General features: G+C 46.9%; 1 protein-coding gene across 2 annotated transcripts in view; it reads left to right on the top strand.

Annotated features, from left to right (window-relative positions):
• LOC138481120 (glycine receptor subunit alpha-4) overlaps positions 1-23,176 on the top strand; it is a 1,152,059-nt gene that overhangs the window by 832,663 nt on the left and 296,220 nt on the right. For both annotated transcript variants that reach the window (XM_069613038.1, XM_069613039.1), the window contains exon 8: positions 20,377-20,526. In XM_069613038.1, coding sequence (XP_069469139.1) covers positions 20,377-20,526 — 150 coding nt within the window. The remainder of the gene's footprint in view (positions 1-20,376; positions 20,527-23,176) is intronic.

The following is a 23,176-nucleotide window of genomic DNA, read 5'->3' as shown; positions in this document are numbered from 1 at the left end:
AAATCTGTAGGTTGCCCACATGAACAAATTTTGCTGTGGCGAAAGGCTTGGGGTTACCAGCGGGTTACCCTTTTCCTTTTGCGCCCCCGGTAGGTGCACCCACACATGCGAGGTACCTTTTTCGTCGGGACACCTGTGGGAACACGAGAAGGTATGACATCTGCTGTTGGTGACGTGTTTCGGTGAGTGGACACAGGGAAATGTCTCTGAAATTGGCCGGAAATGAAGACAATTCTCAGACACTTCGCTCTGGCCACCCACCGAAACACACCGCCAACAACACGTGGCTTACCTTCCCGCGTCCCCACATGTGTCTCGATGAAAACGGTACCTCACATGTGTGGGTGCCCCTACCGGGGGCGCAAAAGGAAAAGGGTAACCCACTGGGAACCCCAAGCCTTTTCGCCACTGCCCATTTTGTTCATGTGGGCAACCTACAGATTTGGGCCTAGGGTTTCGAAGCCAGCAAGGAAAACAGGGAACCCCATGCATTTCCCAAAAGAGGACACCCATGGGAATCCACAGAGGTCTGACTTAAGCAAATCGGCCCAGAATGTAATACCCAGAACCACCAGCAAAGACCCACATGGGAGAAGGGTGCCCAAGGCCAGGGATATTACCGCCGACTTTGCTGGAGCCCTAGCTGCCCTGCGTTACAGCTTCTCCCCACCAAGGAGTCTCGGCAGTGTGCCAATACCTGCCCGAAGGGAAAAGCTGTAATGCAGCCCAGCCGCAACTCCAGGACAGTTGGAGGTGATCTGCCCAGACGGGCCATTCCCACCCACACCACCAACAATCCAGCCCCAGTCTCACCCACCCCACTGACAGTGGGCCCTAACCATAGAATAATAAAAAACAGTACTCACATAACGTTGCAGCTGCTCGGGTAGAAAAAGCTGTAAACAAAACAAAGAACATGTGTTACCTACAGTCACACCAGCAAAATGTAGCCCTCCCCGGGGGCAGATAAGGGGTGGGCTGTCCTGCACTCCTCCCTGGGCTCAGGCGTCCGTTCCTAGGAGCAGATATCTGGTCCCAGGGAGGGCTGCATGACTTGGCACCCACTCCATTGCGGGTGGGGGGGAGGGGTCAACGCCCCATCCCATTAGAAAATTCCCTGACCCTTTGGGGTGCCCCACCGCCCCCCCCTAAAAAGCGTTCCACCATTTTCATTTTTTTCCTTTGGTAACCCAACTCCCCTTGGTACAGAGGGTCACATTGGTGTGCCAATCTGGCGCCGGGGTACCCAAACCTTACTGCCCCACCCACAGGAGGGGCCTGTCCCACCATTTTTGGGGGCCCTCTCCCCCCTCACCCCAAATGGCTGGCGGGGGCACCTCTTGCAGGCCTCCCCGGGCCTCCTACAAACAGCTGCGTGAGGTATACCCCACCTCCATTTGGGGTGGGGGGGCACCACAAAAGGTGGGGCAGGACCCCCAATAGATGGGGCAGTAGGGTTTGGGCACCCTGGGGGCAGATTGCCACACTAATGTGGCCATCTGCACCAAGGGAAGTTGGGTAAACAAAAATAATAATACAAATTCATAGGCTGCTTTTTGGGGGGGGCTGAGGGGCACCCTAAATTGGCAGCGAATGAAGTACTGCAACGGGGGTTGGCCCTCACCCCCCCCCCCCACCCCAAATAGAGGGCCCCACCTCATGCAACCCTCCCTGGGGGCTGATATCTGCTCCTAGGAAGGGGCATCTGACCAAAGGGAGGGATGCAAGAGGTGGGGCCCCCCATATCTTCCGCCAGGGAGGGTTGCATGAGATGGGGCCCCCCATTTGGGGTGGGGGAGGGCTGAGGGCCACCCCCCGTTGCAGGACATCATTCGCTGCCAATTTAGGGTGCCCCTCAGCCCCCCCTAAAAAGCAGCCTATGAATTTGTATGATTTTTTTTGTTTACCCAACTTCGCTTGGTGCAGATGGCCACATTAGTGTGGTAATCTGCCCCCAGGGTGCCCAAACCCTACTGCCCCATCTATTGGGGGTCCTGCCCCACCTTTTGTGGTGGCCCTCTCCCCCCCCACCCCAAATGGGTGACAGGGACACCTCATGCAGGCCTCCCTGGGCCTCCTACAAACGGCTGCGTGAGGTACACCCCACCTCCATTTGGGGTGGGGGGGGAGAGGGCCACCACAAAAGGTGGGGCAGGACCCCCAATAGATGGGGCAGTACGGTTTGAGCACCCTGGGGGCAGATTGCCACACTAATGTGGCCATCTGCACCAAGCGAAGTTGGGTAAACAAAAAAAAATAATACAAATTCATAGGCTGCTTTTTAGGGGGGGTTGAGGGGCACCCTAAATTGGCAGCGAATGATGTACTGCAACGGGGGTGGCCCTCAGCCCCCCCCACCCCAAATGGAGGGCCCCACCTCATGCAACCCTCCCTGGGGGCTGATATCTGCTCCTAGGAAGGGGCATCTGACCCCAGGGAAGGATCCAAGAGGTGGGGCCCACCCTATCTTCCGCAAGGAAGGGTTGCATGAGGTGGGGCCCTCCATTTGGGGTGGGGGGCTGAGGGCCACCCCCTGTTGCAGTACATCATTCGCTGCCAATTTAGGGTGCCCCTCAGCGCCCCCTAAAAAGCAGCCTATGATTTTGTATTATTTTTTTTGTTTATCCAACTTCGCTTGGTGCAGATGGCCACATTAGTGTGGCAATCTGCCCCCGCGGTGCCCAAACCCTACTGCCCCATCTATTGGGGGTCCTGCCCCACCTTTTGTGGTGGCCCTCTCCCCCCCACCCCAAATGGGTGGCAGGGACACCTCATGCAGGCCTCCCCGGGCCTCCTACAAACAGCTGCGTGAGGTACATCCCACCTTCATTTGGGGTGGGGGGGGAGAGGGCCACCACAAAAGGTGGGGCAGGACCCCCAATAGATGGGGCAGTAGGGTTTGGGCACCCTGGGGGCAGATTGCCACACTAATGTGGCCATCTGCACCAAGCGAAGTTGGGTAAACAAATAAAATAATACAAATTCATAGGCTGCTTTTTAGGGGGGGCTGAGGGGCACCCTAAATTGGCAGCGAATGAAGTACTGCAACGGGGGTTGGCCCTCATCCCCTCCACCCCAAATGGAGGGCCCCACCTCATGCCCTCCCTGGGGGCTGATATCTGCTCCTAGGAAGGGGCATCTGACCCCAGGGAGGGATGCAAGAGGTGGGGCCCCCCCTATCTTCCGCCAGGGAGGGTTGCATGAGGTGGGGCCCTCCATTTGAGGTGGGGGAGGGCTGAGGGCCACCCCCTGTTGCAGTACATCATTCGCTGCCAATTTAGGGTGTCCCTCAGCCCCCCCTAAAAAGCAGCCTATGAATTTGTATTATTTTTTTTGTTTACCCAACTTCGCTTGGTGCAGATGGCCACATTAGTGTGGCAATCTGCCCCCAGGGTGCCCAAACCCTACTGCCCCATCTATTGGGGGTCCTGCCCTACCTTTTGTGGTGGCCCTCCCCCCCCCACCCCAAATGGGTGGCAGGGACACCTCATGCAGGCCTCCCTGGGCCTCCTACAAACGGCTGCGTGAGGTACACCCCACCTCCATTTGGAGTGGGGGGGGAGAGGGCCACCACAAAAGGTGGGGCAGGACCCCCAATAGATGGGGCAGTAGGGTTTGGGCACCCTGGGGGCAGATTGCCACACTAATGTGGCCATCTGCACCAAGCGAAGTTGGGTAAACAAAAAAAATAATACAAATTCATAGGCTGCTTTTTAGTTGGGGCTGAGGGGCACCCTAAATTGGCAGCGAATGATGTACTGCAACGGGGGGTGGCCCTCAGCCCCCCCCCCCCACCCCAAATGGAGGGCCCCACCTCATGCAACCCTCCCTGGGGGCTGATATCTGCTCCTAGGAAGGGGCATCTGACCCCAGGAAGGGTTGCATGAGGTGGGGCCCTCCGTTTGGGGTGGGGGGGGCTGAGGGACACCCCCCGTTGCAGTACATCATTCGCTGCCAATTTAGGGTGCCCCTCAGCCCTCCCTAAAAAGCAGCCTATGATTTTGTATTATTTTTTTTGTTTATCCAACTTCGCTTGGTGCAGATGGCCACATTAGTGTGGCAATCTGCCCCCAGGGTGCCCAAACCCTACTGCCCCATCTATTGGGGGTCCTGCCCCACCTTTTGTGGTGGCCCTCTCCCCCCCCACCCCAAATGGGTGGCAGGGACACCTCATGCAGGCCTCCCTGGGCCTCCTACAAACGGCTGCGTGAGGTACACCCCACCTCCATTTGGGGTGGGGGGGAGAGGGCCACCACAAAAGGTGGGGCAGGACCCCCAATAGATGGGGCAGTAGGGTTTGGGCACCCTGGGGGCAGATTGCCACACTAATGTGGCCATCTGTACCAAGCGAAGTTGGGTAAACAAAAGAAATAATACAAATTCATAGGCTGCTTTTTAGGGGGGCTGAGGGGCACCCTAAATTGGCAGCGAATGATGTACTGCAACGGGGGGTGGCCGTCAGCCCGCCCCGCCCCAAATGGAGGGCCCCACCTCATGCAACCCTCCCTGGGGGCTGATATCTGCTCCTAGGAAGGGGCATCTGACCCCAGGGAGGGATCCAAGAGGTGGGCCCCCCCTATCTGCTGCCAGGAAGGGTTGCATGAGGTGGGGCACTCCATTTGGGGTGGGGGGGGGGCTGAGGGCCACCCCCCGTTGCAGTACATCATTCGCTGCCAATTTAGGGTGCCCCTCAGCCCCCCCTAAAAAGCAGCCTATGAATTTGTATTATTTTTTTTGTTTACCCAACTTCGCTTGGTGCAGATGGCCACATTAGTGTGGCAATCTGCCCCCAGGGTGCCCAAACCCTACTGCCCCATCTATTGGGGGTCCTGCCACACCTTTTGTGGTGGCCCTCTCCCCCCCCACCCCAAATGGGTGGCAGGGACACCTCATGCAGGCCTCCCTGGGCCTCCTACAAACGGCTGCGTGAGGTACACCCCACCTCCATTTGGGGTGGGGGGGAGAGGGCCACCACAAAAGGTGGGGCAGGACCCCCAATAGATGGGGCAGTAGGGTTTGGGCACCCTGGGGGCAGATTGCCACACTAATGTGGGCATCTGCACAAAGCGAAGTTGGGTAAACCAAAAAAATAATACAAATTCATAGGCTGCTTTTTAGGGGGGGCTGAGGGGCACCCTAAATTGGCAGCGAATGATGTACTGCAACGGGGGGTGGCCCTCAGCCCCCCCCACCCCAAATGGAGGGCCCCACCTCATGCAACCCTCCCTGGGGGCTGATATCTGCTCCTAGGAAGGGGCATCTGACCCCAGGGAGGGATCAAGAGGTGGGCCCCCCCTATCTGCCGCCAGGAAGGATTGCATGAGGTGGGGCCCTCCATTTGGGGTGGGGGGGTCGAGGGCCACCCCCCGTTGCAGTACATCATTTGCTGCCAATTTAGGGTGCCCCTCAGTCCCCCCTAAAAAGTAGCCTATGAATTTGTATTATTTTTTTTGTTTACCCAACTTCGCTTGGTGCAGATGGCCACATTAGTGTGGCAATCTGCCCCCAGGGTGCCCAAACCCTACTGCCCCATCTATTGGGGGTCCTGCCCCACCTTTTGTGGTGGCCCTCTCCCCCCCACCCCAAATGGGTGGCAGGGACACCTCATGCAGGCCTCCCTGGGCCTCCTACAAACGGCTGCGTGAGGTACACCCCACCCCAATAGATGGGGCAGTAGGGTTTGGGCACCCTGGGGGCAGATTGCCACACTAATGTGGCCATCTGCACCAAGCGAAGTTGGGTAAACAAAAAAAATAATACAAATTCATAGGCTGCTTTTTAGGGGGGGCTGAGGGGCACCCTAAATTGGCAGCGAATGATGTACTGCAACGGGGGGTGGCCCTCAGCCCTCCCCCACCCCAAATGGAGGGCCCCACCTCATGCAACCCTCCCTCGTGGCAGATACGGGGGGCACCTCTTGCATCTGTAAGAGGATTCAATTCAACACTACAGCTAAGTCAATGCCTAGTCTGGGATACTGAATGGAAACCCTTATTGATATATCTTTATGTCCAGTTCATGAGTTCTGGATTACTACCCCTATATAACACCCCTCTCTTAGAATCCCCCTGACCCCACTGAGCCAAGAAGTAGTTCTGTTTTGCAAGTTTAAAAGGTTTGTTTGAGAAATAAAACAAAATATAGATACCACACTTTTATAATAAATAAATAATCGATATCGCCCTTATAAATATAATGTTAATCAACAATGGGTAATCTGACACTAGCACACTTCTTTATAATCAATGAGGAGTTAGTATAGGATGGATAAAGTAGCAAAAATTCTTTTATGATTTCAAGGGAAAAGCAATGAGGAATAAAATGCAGTATAGAAATACTTGATATGATTTTAGCAAAAGATAAGATAATCACTTTTTCTCTGGCAATTCACCCCCCTCCCCTATGCAATGTAAGAAATGGAAGGAGATGGAAGTAACACACACAGTTCTCAGGAATGCAATCAAATGCAATACGAAATTCAATTCCCACCCCAGCAAGCTTAGAGAAAACCGGTATGAGTTTTAAAACACAGGCCCAAGTGCTTTGAATGTGGTGGCAGTGAAGTGAGAAATATGCTGAAAATGCTTTTAATTCCCTTTAGGAGGTTCAGGGCGAGTGAGAGATACTTGGGATATGCTCAGGCTCACTTTAGCAATGATTCAGGGATGGTTATTAAGAGGCAAACACATTTTTAGTAGAGGAAAGCAAAAAGCTGCTATCTTTTTACAGGTAAAGAAATCAGGCCAAATCGCAAGTCGCGGCAAAATTCGCGAGTGCGTGAATCGTGATTACAGCAAAAGTATAAGGAGTAGCAAGTCGGTTCTAGGTTCGCTGGAAAGCTGAGATTCTAAGCTGAAAGTTAAATTCCGTTCCTAGCCCAAACGGTTCCAGAGATACGGACGATTAAATAAAGGTAGTTTTTCGGATTTAAAGTAAACTCAAAATGACAGGTGACAGCTTGCAGCTGCAGAATTGACAGGTGACAGTTGTGCAGCTTTAAAAATGACAGATGACACGATTTCTAGGAGGCAGTTCTACTTAGGTTAAAATAGTTTGGATTAGATTATTTTAACTAAGAGATTGGTTCTGCACAGTTCTGCTAGGTACTCACAATATAAATTTGAAATAGGCCTCGCCACGGATCTAGTCAGGTTTTGGACTGGACTCCGGTTCTGGTCTCGGCACTTCACAGTGATCCGGGTCAGCTCTCTGGTTCTGCTCACAGCGGTCTGGGTCACTCTGGATCTCTGGTCTGGTCTCTGGCAATGGTTCTTGGCAAAAGAATTCAAATACCTCGCCCGGCTGTGGAATAGTTGCAAATGATTTTAAGGTTGCTGAGGCCTGCTGAGAAGAGTTCTCAGTTTGTGGGTTTAGGCCCTTGCTTTAAGTTCTGAAGTAAAGTTCTGGTCTTTGGAGATTGATGGATTTGAAGTCTGGATCTCTGGATGTGAAGTCGTCGGTCAGCATGCTCTGCAGCAAATGGAATTGAATCTCTCTACCTGTCCCAGCAGTCTCTTTTTATGTGTTTTGAAAATGGGTGTGTGCCTGGGCCTAGCTAAGCCTGCCCCTCTCTACTTGTCATTGGCCCAATTCTCCCCTCTCCCATGATTGAGGAAGGAAATGGATTGTCAGCATGATGAAGTCTGTTTATGGGTCAGAGGATCCTCCCCTGGTCAGTTTGCCCACAAATCTATATTTGATTCAAATACATCCTTCCCAGATATACAATTTGTTGAAATTACATGTGCACATTATATATTCCTTATGGTCCATGCTTGTCCGCCTCTGATCTTCCTGGGGGCTTGCATTCAAAAATGACAACATTTTGCACTTTTTAACTGGTTTTGCAATATCGGACATTTACCCAAAATTACACACATGTGCGCAAGGAGTATGGACATTAATTGATGAAGTGTCAGATTTTTAACATGCAGACATTTGGAGTGAGACCCTATTTTCCGCTAGCAACCCCCCAGAATACACCACAGGGTCCTAACGCCTCTCAAAATGTTCACAGAAAAATCACAAAAATAATGATATTACTTATATAATTCTGACAAGTCTGCACTATGAGTTATCTATCTTTTTAAAATTATGCTCTGGTCAAAAAGGGGTGTGGCTTCCCACATCACAGGGTGGAATAACTGGTTTATCCACTTCCCCCAAGCTCAGCTGCTAGCAGAGGCACTGCCCCTCCCAGTTTCCCCTAAGAGGAAGCCACTTTTACGACGCCCCCAATATAACATTTGCCTGAGTCCAGGACAGGCCTTTGTTCAACTCCCTTTAGTCCCCAGCTGCCACTCCCCTTTCAATCAACAGGGCCATGTGACCTCAGGATGCAGCCAGGCCTGGCAGGGAACACAGCTGTTGATCCAGTTTCAACTCCTGTTGGGGGTAGTTGTCAGGCAGAATCCAGTTTCATTAAGCCAGGTTTCAGCTAACTGTCACTTTTTGTTCCCAGTTTTCTACATTCAAATCAAACTGACAATTTTTATATATACATTAAATAATTACTTCCTTTAAGTCATTTCAGAATATACTTTTACATTGTATCCACCTCTTAGCAAGTCTTTCCTTGGTCTGGTTTTGTTTCATTTGTTCAGTTTTCCACAAAAGTCTGGTGGTTTTAAAACGCCGGCTTTCTGATAGTGGTGAGTACTGGTAATGCAACCATTTTTGGGATTAGGAAAAGTAATTCCCCACAGTTCTGAGTTGCTTTTTTGGCAATCAGCATTGCCATTCCCAATGGTTTCAGGCTACTGTGTGTGTAGCCCACTGGTGGTTTTAGGCAGTGCCCTCCTGTGCTCACAACATAGGCAAAAATGGGTGGCAGCCTATTCTTCATGTTTTCCCTGTGCACTCTCTGTGGAGTTCTGGCCATCATGATGTTTTCCATGCCAGTACTGCACAGTTTTATTGTAGGGCGTGGATGCATGGGTAAAAACATCCCACACATCCCTCCCTGGGGTCAGATGCCCCTTCCTAGGAGCAGATATCTGCCCCCAGGGAGGGTTACAAGGGGTGCCCCCTTTCTACTTCGGTTGGGGGGCACCCCCCCCCTTTCATTCAGTAAAGAATCCATGGTGGCTAGTGGCCCCCACCCCTTCCCCCACCCCCTTTTCCCATAATTTCACTTTTTTTTTTTTTACATTTCCTTGGAGCAGATGGTCAGCCATCTGCCCCGGGGTTCACATGCATGTGCCCCCATGCTTTGGGGGCCAGGAGGGGGAGAGGACTGCTTACTTGAAGCAGCCCCCTCCTCCCCCCACCTCACAAACGGATCCATGGTGGTCTAGTGGGTTGCTGGTCACGGATCGAGCGCTCTGCGCCCGATCCGTGACCAGCAATGCCTCATATGTGGTGTCCTTGGAAAGGGGAGAAAGGCCCCTTTCCAGGGACACCACTTTTTGATCAAACCCTGGTGGTCCAGTGGGCCCCAGAGCCCCAAACCCCCTCCCACCTCCCACCTCCCCTCGATTTTTTTTTGCTTTTATTTATTTTTATTTTCACCCCTGGGGGCAGTGATTATCTGCCCCCAGGGGTCTCTGGCGCTATGGCCCCATGCCTTGGGGCCACGGGGGTAGGGGGGCCGCTTACCTAGTAAGCAACCCCTCCTCCCCCTGTGTCACAAATGGATCTGTGTTGATCCGCTGGCATTGCTGCCCGCGGATCGCGCGCCCTGCGCCCGATCCGCAGGCAGCAATGCCTCATATGTGGTGTCCTTGGAAAGGGGAGAAAGTCCCCTTTCCAGGGACACCACTTTTTGATCAATCCCTGGTGGTCCAGTGGGCCCCAGGGCCCCAAACTCCCTCCCACCTCCCTCCATCCCTCGAATTATTATTTTTTTTTTATTTTTTTATTTCACCCCTGGGGGCAGTGATCATCTGCCCCCAGGGGTCCCTGGCGCTGTGGCCCCATGCTTTGGGGCCATGGGGGCAGGGGGCCGCTTACCTAGTAAGCAGCCCCTCCTCCCCCCGCGTCACAAACGGATCTTCATTTGATCCGTGACGTTGCTGCCCGCAGATCGAGGCGCCCTGCGCCCGATCCGCGGGCAGCAATGCCACACAATTGGTATCGTTGGAAAGGGGAGAATCTCCCCTTTCCAACGATACCCGCCTCGATCTCCGGCTTGAAATACAGCCGGAGATCGAGGCTGACAAAGAAGGGAACTCACCTTCTTTATCCACCGCAGCAGCCGAAAATGGCTGCTGCGGTGGATTTACTTTCAGTTTCACGCCGACGTGCGTTACGCACGCCGACCTGAAACTGAAGTTAATCCAGCCCCCTGGCAGTGAGGGGGGACCTCCCCCTCACATAGCCCGGGGGTTGGATTACAGTTTTGAGCGATCCCTGCTTTGCAGGGATCGCTCGAAACAAGGTGCCGAAAAGGACGAGCTATCTCGTCCTTGGCACTGCGTGTGCACTGTCAAGGACGAGATACCTCGCCCTTGGCACTTAAAGGGTTAAATAATCCCTATGGTTTTGGTATCATAAAGTATCCCTTAGTCTGCTCTCCTCACCTTATTTATCCCGGTACGATTGCCTTCAATCCTTCTCAGTCCGTGCTACTGTGAGAGTGATTTGAATCCTCTTATTTATACTCGCGGGCCCGCTACGTGTGACGTCATCACGCCGCGCAACGCAATGACGTCATGCGTTACGTTGCACGATGACGTCACGCGTTTTTCCTACACGGTCGGCGGCCATCTTAGTTTTTGAATAAGCTATGTGTTTTATTTTATTTCAAAGATACTAATTCAAGATCATGGCACTTTACCAAATGTAAGTTCCAATTAGTATTAACTGTCTATATCTAATTTTCATACGTGTAAATGAATATGTAAACTCTCTCAAGTTACTTTTCACTATATCAGCAATTCTTTTGAATTTAGTCAAACATTTTCACAACCCCCAAACAATTTTAAATTTCAAACAGAATTAAAAAAAACAAATCATTACAACCAATAACTCATTTCATTATCTGAATTTAGCCCTGTATTGCAAGTGTCCAAAATACAGATCCATTTCGCTTCTCTTCTCCTTAATTGTAGCTCTCTGTTGCCTCCTCTCTCCAAGCTTTCAATTTTTTCTATGCCCAGAAACTTGATACCCTTAATATCAGTTGCTTTATGTTCTTGATTAAAGTGAATTGCCATAGGGTATCTTGTGTCCTTATTTTTAATGGCTCTAATATGTTCTTTTAATCTGATTTTCAGTACTCTGATAGAACTTCCCACGTATTTCTTATTACATATACATGTAATTGTATAAATCACATACTTAGTGTTGCAATTAATGAATTGTTTTAGTTTGTGAATTTTTCAATTTGGTAGCCTTATCTCTTTTACACCACTTTCCATTTGGTCACAGATTCCACAACTCCCACACTTGTGGGTTGCTGTTGGTGCTGGTACTTGTAAAAATTGACTTAAGACTTCAGTTTTTTCTTCTTTCATATGGCTGGGGCTAATTTTTTGCTTTAAAGTTGGTGCCCTTCTATAAATTATCCTGGGTTTAGCTTCTATATACTGTTTTAACATTTCATCGCTTTGCAAAATGTTCCAATGTTTTATCAGGAATTTTTTCAAAAGGTGAGCTTCACTATTGAAAGTCGTTATGAAGTCTACCTTTTCTTCTCTTTTCTTCACCATTCTTGGTTTGTCCTTTAGTAGTTCAGTTCTAGGTACTTTTTCAGCTTTGTAGATGGCTTTGTCCACATCTTGATTTTTGTAACCTCTCTGTATACATTTTTCTTTGAGCAATTTAACATGATTTTCGTATTTTTCATTTGAACTGCAGTTTCGTTTTGTTCTCAGAATTTCACCATATGGTATATTTTTGATTATATGCTTCACGTGATTGCTTTCAGCATGTAGTACTTTATTTACTGAAGTTGGCTTTATATATAGATCTGTTACGATCTTTTCCCCATCTGTATAGATTAGCCGATTCAAAAATTCAATTTTTTCAGAACTCATTTTTTCAGTAAATTTGATATTATAATCATTCGCATTCAGATATCTGATGTAGTCAAAAAGTTCTTATTTATCTCCATTCCATAACATAAGAATATCATAGATATATCTTCCCCAATAGGTTATGTATCCATTTGTAAATGCTGTATGTTGCCATGCGTGGTTGATCTCAAAATGACCCATGAATAAGTTTGCATAGGCCGGTGCAAACTTGGCCCCCATTGTTGTGCCTCGTTCTTGTCTGTAGATTTGTTTATTGAACAAAAAGATGTTGTTGGTTAAAGCAAAATGCAACATGTCTAGAATCATTGAATTTTGTTGGAGGAACGAAATTGATCTGGTTTTCAAAAAGAACTCAGTTGTCTCAAGCCCTTTTAAATGTCCAATACTGGTATATAAGGATACCACGTCCAAAGTTACAAAAAGAAAACTTTCTTCCCAGGGTATTTCTTCCAGTTGTTGTATGACATGTTTGCTGTCTCTCAGGTATGATGACAGATTAGTTGTTAAAGGCTGAAGGTGTAAATCAATATATTGGGAAACTCTTTCTGTTAATGAACCTATGCCATTGATAATTGGTCTACAGGTTGGAAATTGTTCAAATGTTTTATGAATCTTTGGCAAAAAATATATTATTGGCATAATTGGATGAGTGTTGTTCAGATAGTGATGTTCATCTTCAGAGAGTAAGCCGATTTCTTCCCAATTTTTGATCATGCTGTGCCATTCCGACTGCAAATCCATAATTGGATTCTTCTGTAGTAGACAATAACAATTTCTATCATTCAATTGTCTGCTTCCTTCAGATATATAGCCTTTTCTTTGCATCAGGACAATATTGCCTCCTTTATATGCACTCTTAATTATCCATTGTGTATTTTTTGATAAGGTCTCAATAGCCATCGATTCTTTTTGTGAAAGATTGTGTTTCATTTTCGTTTGTTTATTTTTGAGAAAATTTTGTCTCAGATCTGCACTCGCCATTTTTTGAAAAACATCAATTACATTGTTTTCTGCCATTTTAGGAATGAACTTGGATTTTAGTTTTAAGTTCGATTCTTCTGATAAACAAGAATCAATATTTTGTTCATCCAGGAACATTTCTGTAGTATAATTTTCTTCTGTGAGATTCATGATATTTATTGTCTTTTCTACAATTTCTACTGACAGAGGTGAGATATCCTGATTCGTCTTCTTTTGTTTCTCGAATATTGATTCGGCAAAGTATTTTTTCAATTTTAATTTTCTACAAAATTTGAATAGATCTACATTAGTGTGAAAATAATCTGCCTTATTTGATGGACTGAAATTTAGTCCTTTATTCAACACCTTGTTAATTGTTGTGTCGACTTCTTGTCCAGTTAGATTCATGACTAAATTTACTTCATCCTCTTGTCTTGTGATCTGGTTTGCATTCCCCCTTGTCCGCTTCTTTTGTTTTTGCGTTCCTACTACTCCTGGACACTTGCAATACAGGGCTAAATTCAGATAATGAAATGAGTTATTGGTTGTAATGATTTGTTTTTTGAAATTCTGTTTGAAATTTAAAATTGTTTGGGGGTTGTGAAAATATTTAACTAAATTCAAAAGAATTGCTGATATAGTGAAAAGTAACTTGAGAGAGTTTACATATTCATTTACACGTATGAAAATTAGATATAGACAGTTAATACTGATCGGAACTTACATTTGGTAAAGTGCCATGATCTTGAATTAGTGTCTTTGAAATAAAGTAAAACACATAGCTTATTCAAAAACTAAGATGGCCGCCGACCGTGTAGGAAAAACGCGTGACGTCATCGCGCAACGTAACGCATGAAGTCATCGCGTTGCGCGGCGTGATGACGTCACACGTAGCGGGCCCGCGAGTATAAATAAGAGGATTCAAATCACTCTCACAGTAGCACGGACTGAGAAGGATTGAAGGCAATCGTACCGGGATAAATAAGGTGAGGAGAGCAGACTAAGGGATACTTTATGATACCAAAACCATAGGGATTGTTTAAACTTAACCTAAGCTTAAAAATTTTGTTTATTTTACTTCTGGCTTTCACAGAAATCCCATATATTTTTTCTGGAAGATAAGAAAAGATAAATGTTTTGCTATAAATGAAAAAATAACTTTAACAAAAGGATTTAAAAGTTGAGAATATTACCGAATTCGAAAAAATTGGTGAGTATGTTAAATGAATATATCAATTGGTGGTTTGCCTCTACCACCTATATTGTTGTACATAAACAATGTATTTGGGTTTATATAGCTAAGTAAAAAAATGTTTCTCTTGTTTAATATTAGAAAACTCTCCTGATGAACCACGTGCGTTAAACGTGGAGAAACACGTGTTGAGAGACAAAAGGGATATGGTTATTTGAAGAAGAAAGTTTATGTTTGAAAGGAAATAAAAAACAAAGATGTGCATAACCAATCAAAGATGTATCTTTGTATGATTTAAAAGTTCAGAAAAGGAATACCGGAAGCGCACTCCAAGGAAGTTTACAGTTAAAAAGAATTGTTTGTTTAATATTACAGCAGCCGCAATATACACTCCAACAGGTGCAGCATCCAGGTAACAAAGAAATCATTCACTACTTACTGCACAGTAAGAAATCGCCAATTACAGGAAATCAAAGCCGCAAAGGACTGCAAAATTTATACAAAAATGAAATAAATAAACTTGAAACTGTTTGTCTGATGCATAAGCTCTTTATGTTTTAATTTTCACTTTTTTACTTATCGTTTTAATTTGATTTTAGTTTGTGTGGTGGTTTTAGGTTATAATCTGTAAATTATTGGATTTTCAGTGCTTGTGATGTTTGTATTTCTTTTTTTACCTGATGACTCACGATGAATAAACTAATCACAACAATAAGTAACTTTGTGCATTCATTAATAAGGGGCAAAGGGTAAGAGGCAAAAACAATGCCCCTCCCCCCCCCCGGAAATCAAAACAAGCAGAGTCTGCATACTTGAAGCAATTCTCCACTATACATTCACATGGGTATGTAGACTTCCTACCTTGCCCTGGGTGTGCTCTCCCAGTAACCAATTTGAAACCTTGGGTTGTGGTTATTATGTACAGTACTGAAGAGTTTAATGTAAACTTAGGGGGGGCGGGGAGGTGAGGGGGGGCTGAGGTTTGAGGAATTCAGTGGATGTTTTTGTTCTGACAATACGGGCATGCCATGAACATGACCAACATGAACTATTAGTTTGGTCTCTGGCCAAAATAAATAAACAGTTACAACATCTCTCCGGCACGCACATCTTTATCTTAGTTCCTATGAAAATATGTACAGAAAAGAGAGCCCCTCCCCCTGGAGCCAACCTGTTTCCGCAGTCAGACTCTGGAAAGGAAAGAGCACAGACACTGTTCCTTGGACCGGTGTAGACACAATTCCCCCTTTTCGTTCAGGTGCTGGGTTGGATCCTCACACTGCCAGGTAGGCCAATATCCTGCAAAGGAACAGTTTAACCAGTTCTTGCTCACAGCCGCAAATTCGGGTTTGCGGTGTAGGGCATCCAGACTCGGTCCTATTCAGTGTGGAAACTGTGGGTGGCAGTTTCCTTGCGCGAAGAGATTGCCAGGAACTGTTCTTGAAGCAGGGCGCCAATAAACTGTCTATCCCTCAAGTGCTTTCCTGAAATATGTTTGTCACAAGGCCTGTGAAAAGAAGCCAGCCGTCAAGTGTTCCCCTCCTGAAAGTCCCCTTCAGTCTCCCAGCATCACTCAGGCTATCTAGTTCCCTCCCCTTCCGGGTCTCCTCATCTATCCGAAAGATTAAAGTAAAGCCTAGAAGTAACACAAAGCTTACTTCAGAAAACTACTGCCCATTTGGTGGATTGTCAGCCTAATGTCATCAAGCACTTTCCAAGTGTGAGTGTGACACTCTAATCCATAGCCCTTATTCTCTGCCTACCAGGTGATACAACTAAGCTGAAACCAGAGACTACATTAATGGCAGTCTCCCACCCAGGTGCCCACCCTGGTGTGGGAGTAAAGACCTGGCTGCAGGTATAAGTCAGCAGCTGCTGAAGGGCACTTCATCTTCTTACCCCCTGTGCACTAGGTAGGGGAACCATGTCATTTATTTTGGGGTAGGTAAAGTGGAGGTCCATGTAAAAAGGGGCTGGTCCTTCATGGTGTTGCTCATCCTCCATCACCCAGACCTGCCAGGGCCAGTTAGGGGTATTGCATGGACCCGTCAGCATTAGACGGGGCTGAGGGTGGCAGCTGCTCTCATCGTCACTGTGCTCTGCCCCCCATTGCAGCTCGGCCACTGAGCGCTGATAGCGTCACGTGGTGACCAGATGAAGACACTCTATGGCAAGAGTGTTTGTCCTCCAGTGCAATCGCCTCCAGAATGGAGTGCAGCCAGAGGTCTGTGGGCCTGTGTGGGGCACACAAAGCTGTGTTCCCCCATGTCCCCTGGCTGTGGACAAGGTAGATTGGGCCGAGCAGGAGATAACGAAGCAGAACAACCTGCAATGAGCAAAGCGGAAGCAGGAGCAAATCGGTGAGATTCCAATCAAAAGCTAACCGTTATAATTTGCACCCATTTTACTGTACAATAATTGGCTTACAGTCTGACATAGAAAGAAAATATCTGCTCACTTTATTTAGTGTGCGTTTGTCAAAAGTTAACTGAGTTGGGGATTAGCATGGTGGTTAGGAGTAAAATAGTCAAGCAAAAAGGCAATCAATATAAAACTACCTTCCAACATCAGCCGGAAAAATAACATGCATTTGAAAGAAGCACATTCAGTTTACCTGAGCAGGGGAAGTGATACTGCCCTGTATCTTAGAAGCCAGAGAGGTGGACAGGAGCGCACTCTTCAGAGGAAGGTTTGCCAACTCACCCGGGTCCATGTAGGTGAACTGAGGCCTACGAGATACTTGCACGATTGCTTTAACAAACCACTGAGCCCGGGAACAGCCAATCATGAAATAAAATGTAAAGAAACGAAATATGTGTTCCTGTGGAAACTGAAGGAACAGGACACATTTCTAGAGTTGGATTTACAAAATAACATAAAGTACCTGTATGTAATTGACCCGAACGCTGTAACATTCTGAAGAGAGCTGCCAGCATCAGCAGTGAGTTTTAGATTTCTCAAGTTATGCCCCGCTTTCTGTATGCAACATGCTCATACGGATGTTTTGCTGTCTTGGTGCTATTTGCTGTTAGAACACATCCTGAGGTTATGCGTCAGGTGTGAGGGCCATAGCAAGATATACGTTCATTATTCCCATGCTGATGTTTGTAGAGTAGATTTGCTATTTCTGTTGGAAGCAGAGGCCTACAAGTTCCAGTATGCAAAGCAGCACCACATGAGCTGCTTGCACCTGGCAGTCTCCTATTCATGACCCCTGTTGTTCTTTTGCACCCCCAGGTAGGTGTGTGCAACAAAACAATTGCAACGTTGGTCTGCAAGTTTGCAGTGGGGGTTTGCATGACCATGAAAGATGCACAAAGCTCTACCTTTAAATGGAAGAGAAAGTCGTGGATTCCTTATTTATGGTGGTGAGATGCAAGCACCATTCAGCTCACAGTTTGGAAACCTGAGGTGAAGGCTCAGACGTTCAGGCCTCGAGTTTGATGAAATAATTTTATTTAAAAAGAACGCCAGTGTTTAGACAGAGATCTCAAGTTTCCCATGGCCATGCGTAAGAAGGTCATTATATTCCTCTTTCTGCTTGGAATTCTCTTTTAGTTTTCCTATGTGAAACAAAAACTACAAGCCCCAGAATCCAAGCTGAATAAACACTACTGGCTTGCCATCTCACGCAAGGCTACTGTTGTAAACCGTGCGGTCCTTGCCCTCTCGGCGGCATTAGAACAGTGAAATTAGTATCAAAGAAATGGAACGTAATTTCACCTTACTGACCCGGGTAGACTATCCCATGCATTGTCGCCACTGTTCTATCTCTCTGGGTCCTCCCGAGCCCCTTCCCGCCTACAGACACACGCCCATGCAGCTGTTGTTGGTTCGGGATTCCAGGTCGCTCTGATGTGTCCAGGAACATCCCGTTTATTTATAGTGCACGCCGTGGAGTGCAAAGTCACTTAAAGGGGCAGCACCACAGCCACGAGGAATCAGTGCTCTGGTTTAAAACATTCTCAGCCATAAAAGCTGTTTCGAAGATCTTAACTCTGGTGTTGATAGGTCAGGCAATCCTAATTTTGTCGCAGGTACTTGTAGCTTTGATTTCTCTCAGATCCAAGGGCACAAGAAATATTCAGGAAGGAGATCACAGGGAGCCATTGGCAGTGGCTTTGCCAGGAATCAAAGTGGGCCAAAGACAAAAGTATGGGGGCCACAAACAAAAGTGGGGGGACTGACTTTGAAAGGTAATGTGTGACGTCACAAGCACTCCTGCGGAGAGGCTTGTGTGCACACCAACCACCCACACCCCACTGCCTGCCGCCCCCCAACAGAATGCAGGCAGGAAACCATTTAGTTACTAATGGCCCATCATGAGCAGTTTCGTGCTTTCCATTCTGATGGGATGGGCTGCAAGCTGCTCTGCACACTATGGAGGACGCTGTGCAGAAACTGGGCAGGGACACCTGAGAAGTGGCTCGTGCTCATGTTCATACCGATTCCAGAATGCATACCAATATCACTGCTAGCTTTGAGACAAAAGGAGAGTATTTGCAGAGTGATTTGAAGACATTTGCCTTAGTGAGTGTCACAAATAACACCACGAACACAGAACACGATCTCTGCTCGCCTTAGGTAGGGGGGGCACAAGGCTGGGTCCAGGATTACAGAGGGGGCACGGCCACCCCAGACCACCATCCCCCCTAGCGATGCCACTGGCCATTAGGGATTGCTGAGGGAACACTGCAGCAGCACAACATGTCGTTTCTGGACATGAAAAGAGCAAGTGGGTTGCCGCACAGGGAATGTGATTGCTCGCCACTGCAAATCAAATGCACCCCCGAGCACTGGAACGCCACCAAGGGGGCCAAACATGAAAAAAGTAAATGCGACCGAGTCACCATCAAAGGCTGCAAAAAGGAGCAAAAAAGGTTGGTGAAAGCACACTCTGTGCTCGAGTTTCTTTAGTCATGAGGCAAAGTGCGCAGACACATGCTGGCCAAAGGACTTAATGCGGCAACCAACTCCTGCTGGGGTTTTTCATTGGTCTTCAAATATGACAATATAAAGCAAACAGCACAAACGATGAACATCGCGTATGTGTGTGAGTCACTTGCGCTCATCGCTGCTCTCACTTTAGAGGCAATGGGCCTGATTTACAAACTGTTTTACAATGGATTTTCCAATTGAAAACACCTTTTATTTATAAATCAGGACCAATGTGTCTTTAATAAGCACTAGATGAAATGTAGTGATGCTTCAATAGAGCTCAGGCTATCTTAACCATTGCAGATGTAAGCTGCATTGTATCCTTTGCTCATTACAGTGCATCTTGAGAGAAGTAGTTTCTGGTTGCCTGATGTCCACCATCACATTGTCAGGAAGTTTGAAAGTAGAGATTCTGAATTTGCACGTTTCAGTTGCCCGGTGAAGTGCATTGTGGGAGCCTTAGGGTCTAGCTGCGCAGTATCTAGGATCCCATCAACAGTATGTTTAAAAATGCAGATTCCAGATACAAGTCCTCCAGTAGACCAGCAAAGTGTATTGTGGAGTAAGTAGTGCTGAAAACTGTTAAATCCATTTCCAGGTCTTACAACAGACCAGCAGTGTATGCTGTGGGTGATGTGCTACTGAAAAGTGAAAAGTATGTTACAGGTCATCCTGTAGGTCTTCCATCAGACCAGCCCAGTTTCTCGTATTGGATGTGGTGCTGAAAAGTACATATTCTGTTCCAGGCTTTTCGCGAGACCAGCTCAGTGTAGTGTGGTTGGAGTAGTGCCACTATGGCAGTGCCTGGAAAATGGCTATTGAATGCCTGCGCAAAAGGCAAAACTGTTGTCTTTGGCAGTGTACGTCTCTCATAGTATTGTGCTATTATCTATAATTTCTGAAATGTTATGGCCTTTGTATGGATTGTGTGCACTGTTGTTGTAAATTTATTGTAACTTAATGCCATTTTCTTATTGTTGTGGTGCACCTCTTTTTATTGTGAGTTTACAGTTTTGCTGTGTGTGTTTCTGGGTGAAAGGTTCAACCGAGTCAAGCACAATAAATATTAACGGGCCTGATTCATGGAACGATTAAGGCAGTGGAAAGTGACTTTACACTGCCAACAAACACCCTGATTCACAGAGCGATGCATAAATACACTTTAAACAACTCTGTGAAACCAGGATGTTTGTAGGTAGTGCAAAGTTGCGCTCCAAGTTCCATGAATTTTTAGGCCCTATGTCTCCAGAACTGCATTTAGGAAAGAGCGTGAACAGTAGGGTAATCAAGACTGTTGGCATTTTTCAGGTGTCCTATGTGAAAGCCATCGACATCTGGATGGCAGTGTGCCTCCTCTTCGTATTCGCAGCCCTGCTGGAGTACGCAGCAGTGAATTTTGTATCTCGTCAGCACAAAGAGTTCATCCGTCTGAGAAGGAGGCAACGACGCCAGAGAATGGTGAGCTTATTATTTCCCTCCGTGTCTGGATCCTCCCTGCTCGTTGCATCCTTTACATGTGGCCTTTGACCTCGGCAGTCATGGCTGGGCCTCTGTAATTTTATGAGTTTTTCCCCAAACTGTTTACTTTAGTTTAATCAACAAGCATATAAAATACGAACCAGGTATCCCCGAAATTTCGAAAGAGAATTTCGTTTTACCCAAATGCTATTTTACAACTCCGAGTAAAAGTTCTTGCTGTATTTGAAAAGCACACAGTTCCATGGCTTCCTGCTGCAGACGTCTGTAAATGTGGCCACAATAAAGAACTGCCCGAATCTGTCACCCCCCCCCGCCCCCCAAGGGAGCCAAGTTGCTGTTCCCTTGACAGCCTAGCAGGGCCGGCTTAAGGGGCGATCATGCAGCGCAGCCGCACAGGGGCGCAAGGGTGCACCTCAGCCATCACACCTCAAACTGGCCCTGTGCTTTCTGAAGTCAGAGCGCATACACTGTGACTTTGGAAAGAAGTCAGATAATTTTGATCTGATTTCTTTCCGATATGCATGCGTTCCAACTTCAAAGTAACTTTCTAGTTACAGCGCAGCGTTCTGGACCGCCACACTCCAACTAGAAAGTTACTTTCCATTAGGCCCCATTGCACAGAACAGGAAACTAGCTTCCTGGTTTCCTGTCTGCGTAGTGGAGCCTGGAGCACATGCAGCACTCGGCTGTAGCGGCAACCTTCCTGGCGAAGACGGATGGATTGGAATCCGAGCAGCTCGGAGCATGTTCGAATTTTTCTTTTTTTATTTCTATGTGCATTTGTGCCATATGTTTCTGATGTATGCATGCACGGTGTGTATTGCAATGCGTGTGAGTGAGTGTGTGAGCGTATGATGAATACGAGTAGCAGGGTGTGCATGTGAATGTGTTGGGAAGGCCCCGGTGGAGCTCATTTTGGCATGTCGGTCATGAGGGGCGTGGTGCCCTGCCATTTTTTAATGAGCAGTCAATAGGTGATCAAGCAAGCATGAGATGTGTCATGTTGCTAGACTGGCAATTTGGGGTAACCAGTCGACCCTTACTTATTTTATCATTACTTTTATTCTGGGCATTTATGATAATTCACGCATGGTATGTGTTATTACATGACGAGACTGCCATTTTAATGCAGCCAGCCCAGATGTTCATTGTGGCATGGTATTTTATTCTGTACATCCGACTGCAAAGAGTGACAACTATTCACACTCAGGGCAGAATGGTGTGGGGGGCGCACCCACAAATCTCACACAAGACTCTGGGAGACCAGGGGCCGGCATTACATCCTAGTGTGGTAGGCAAGCAAGCAGTTTTGTCTGGACATTGGAAAATCTTTCCTGATGCATGTGTATCAACGCATGTGTGAATCTGTTCTAGAAAATGGAAGGGTTTCAACCACTCATGGCACCTAAGTGTTTTGTTTTGTGCCGGTTGATGAGTTGTTTGTGTATTTTCCAAGTTAAGTATTTCTTTCCGGCTGGTCAGACTATTCTGCCAATACAAAAGCTGAATCTAGTTGTTATCTTCTTTTACATTTTTATTTTTTATTGTGCATTTGTAAGGAGCTTATGCAACAAGTAAATTGTGTTTCAACGCACCCATAGGGCAACAGGGAGAGAACATGGGAATTAAATATAACAAAGAAAGATAGAGGCAGACCAACTAGACCTTGTGAGCATTCAGAACGTGCAAGTGCAAAGAGAGAGAAGGGATGAGGAATGGGGCTTCCCAACTAGGGCGGGCTCACCTCAGAATTAGACTTGTGCCCCCTCATAAGTTTGAATGGGGACACCTCCGTTGTGGCATGTGGGGACATCCTTAAAGCGTATATCCTGAACAGCCATATTTTTGTCCACCCCACATGCACCAGCCATTCGAATTGCTTCCATGATGCACCTATTCATTCTTTCTACCATGCCATTTCCTTCAGGATGATACAATTCTGATCGCTTGTGTTTCATACCACTTTTTTTTTACATATTCCTTAAAATACCCACCTGTAAATTGCAACCCATTGTCCGTCAATATACTGCTGGGAATGCCCTCCCTAGCAAAAACACTTTGCAGGAAATCAATGATGTGCTCCCCACTTATTTCTTTAACTATTTTTAATTCACATCACCGCGACAATAAGTCCACCAACACCACAATGTACTTCCCCCGACCAAATCCCATCTCAACGGGTCCTAGAATGTCCATTGCGATCCCAGACTTTCCCTGGCACATCGAATGCAATAGTAGGCTATGCTTTTGACCGTAATGTCTCACCATGGGGTGCCAGGGGTCTGAATTCTTCTCAATTCCTCTTCGCCAAATGTAAGAAAGAGAGAACGAAACTGGAAATGCTTTTCTGCCTGTTTATTCTAAATAACATATGTACAGACCCAGAGCACAGCTTTCCTCCTTTCTAAGAAAGGAACGGCTGTCACTGGAATCATCTCAACACATAACACTCCATTTGGATTACTAACTACATCACACAGCTCTTACCTAATCACATTCTAATATATACACGAGGCACATTATAACAGGAATCCAACTGGCCTTCCATTTATTGGTAATACAAGTACTGGGATGAAGAAGATGACTAGGAGTGGGAACATTGATCGCGAGAACTGTGCTGAATGGTCTA

The sequence above is a fragment of the Ambystoma mexicanum genome, chromosome 5p (genome assembly GCF_040938575.1).
Source record: "Ambystoma mexicanum isolate Mex_15411 chromosome 5p, UKY_AmexF1_1, whole genome shotgun sequence".
In the NCBI taxonomy this organism is placed as follows: Eukaryota; Metazoa; Chordata; class Amphibia; order Caudata; family Ambystomatidae; genus Ambystoma; species Ambystoma mexicanum.
The sequence above is the reverse complement of the archived record's forward strand: the minus strand, read 5'-3'. Positions and strand labels throughout refer to the sequence as shown.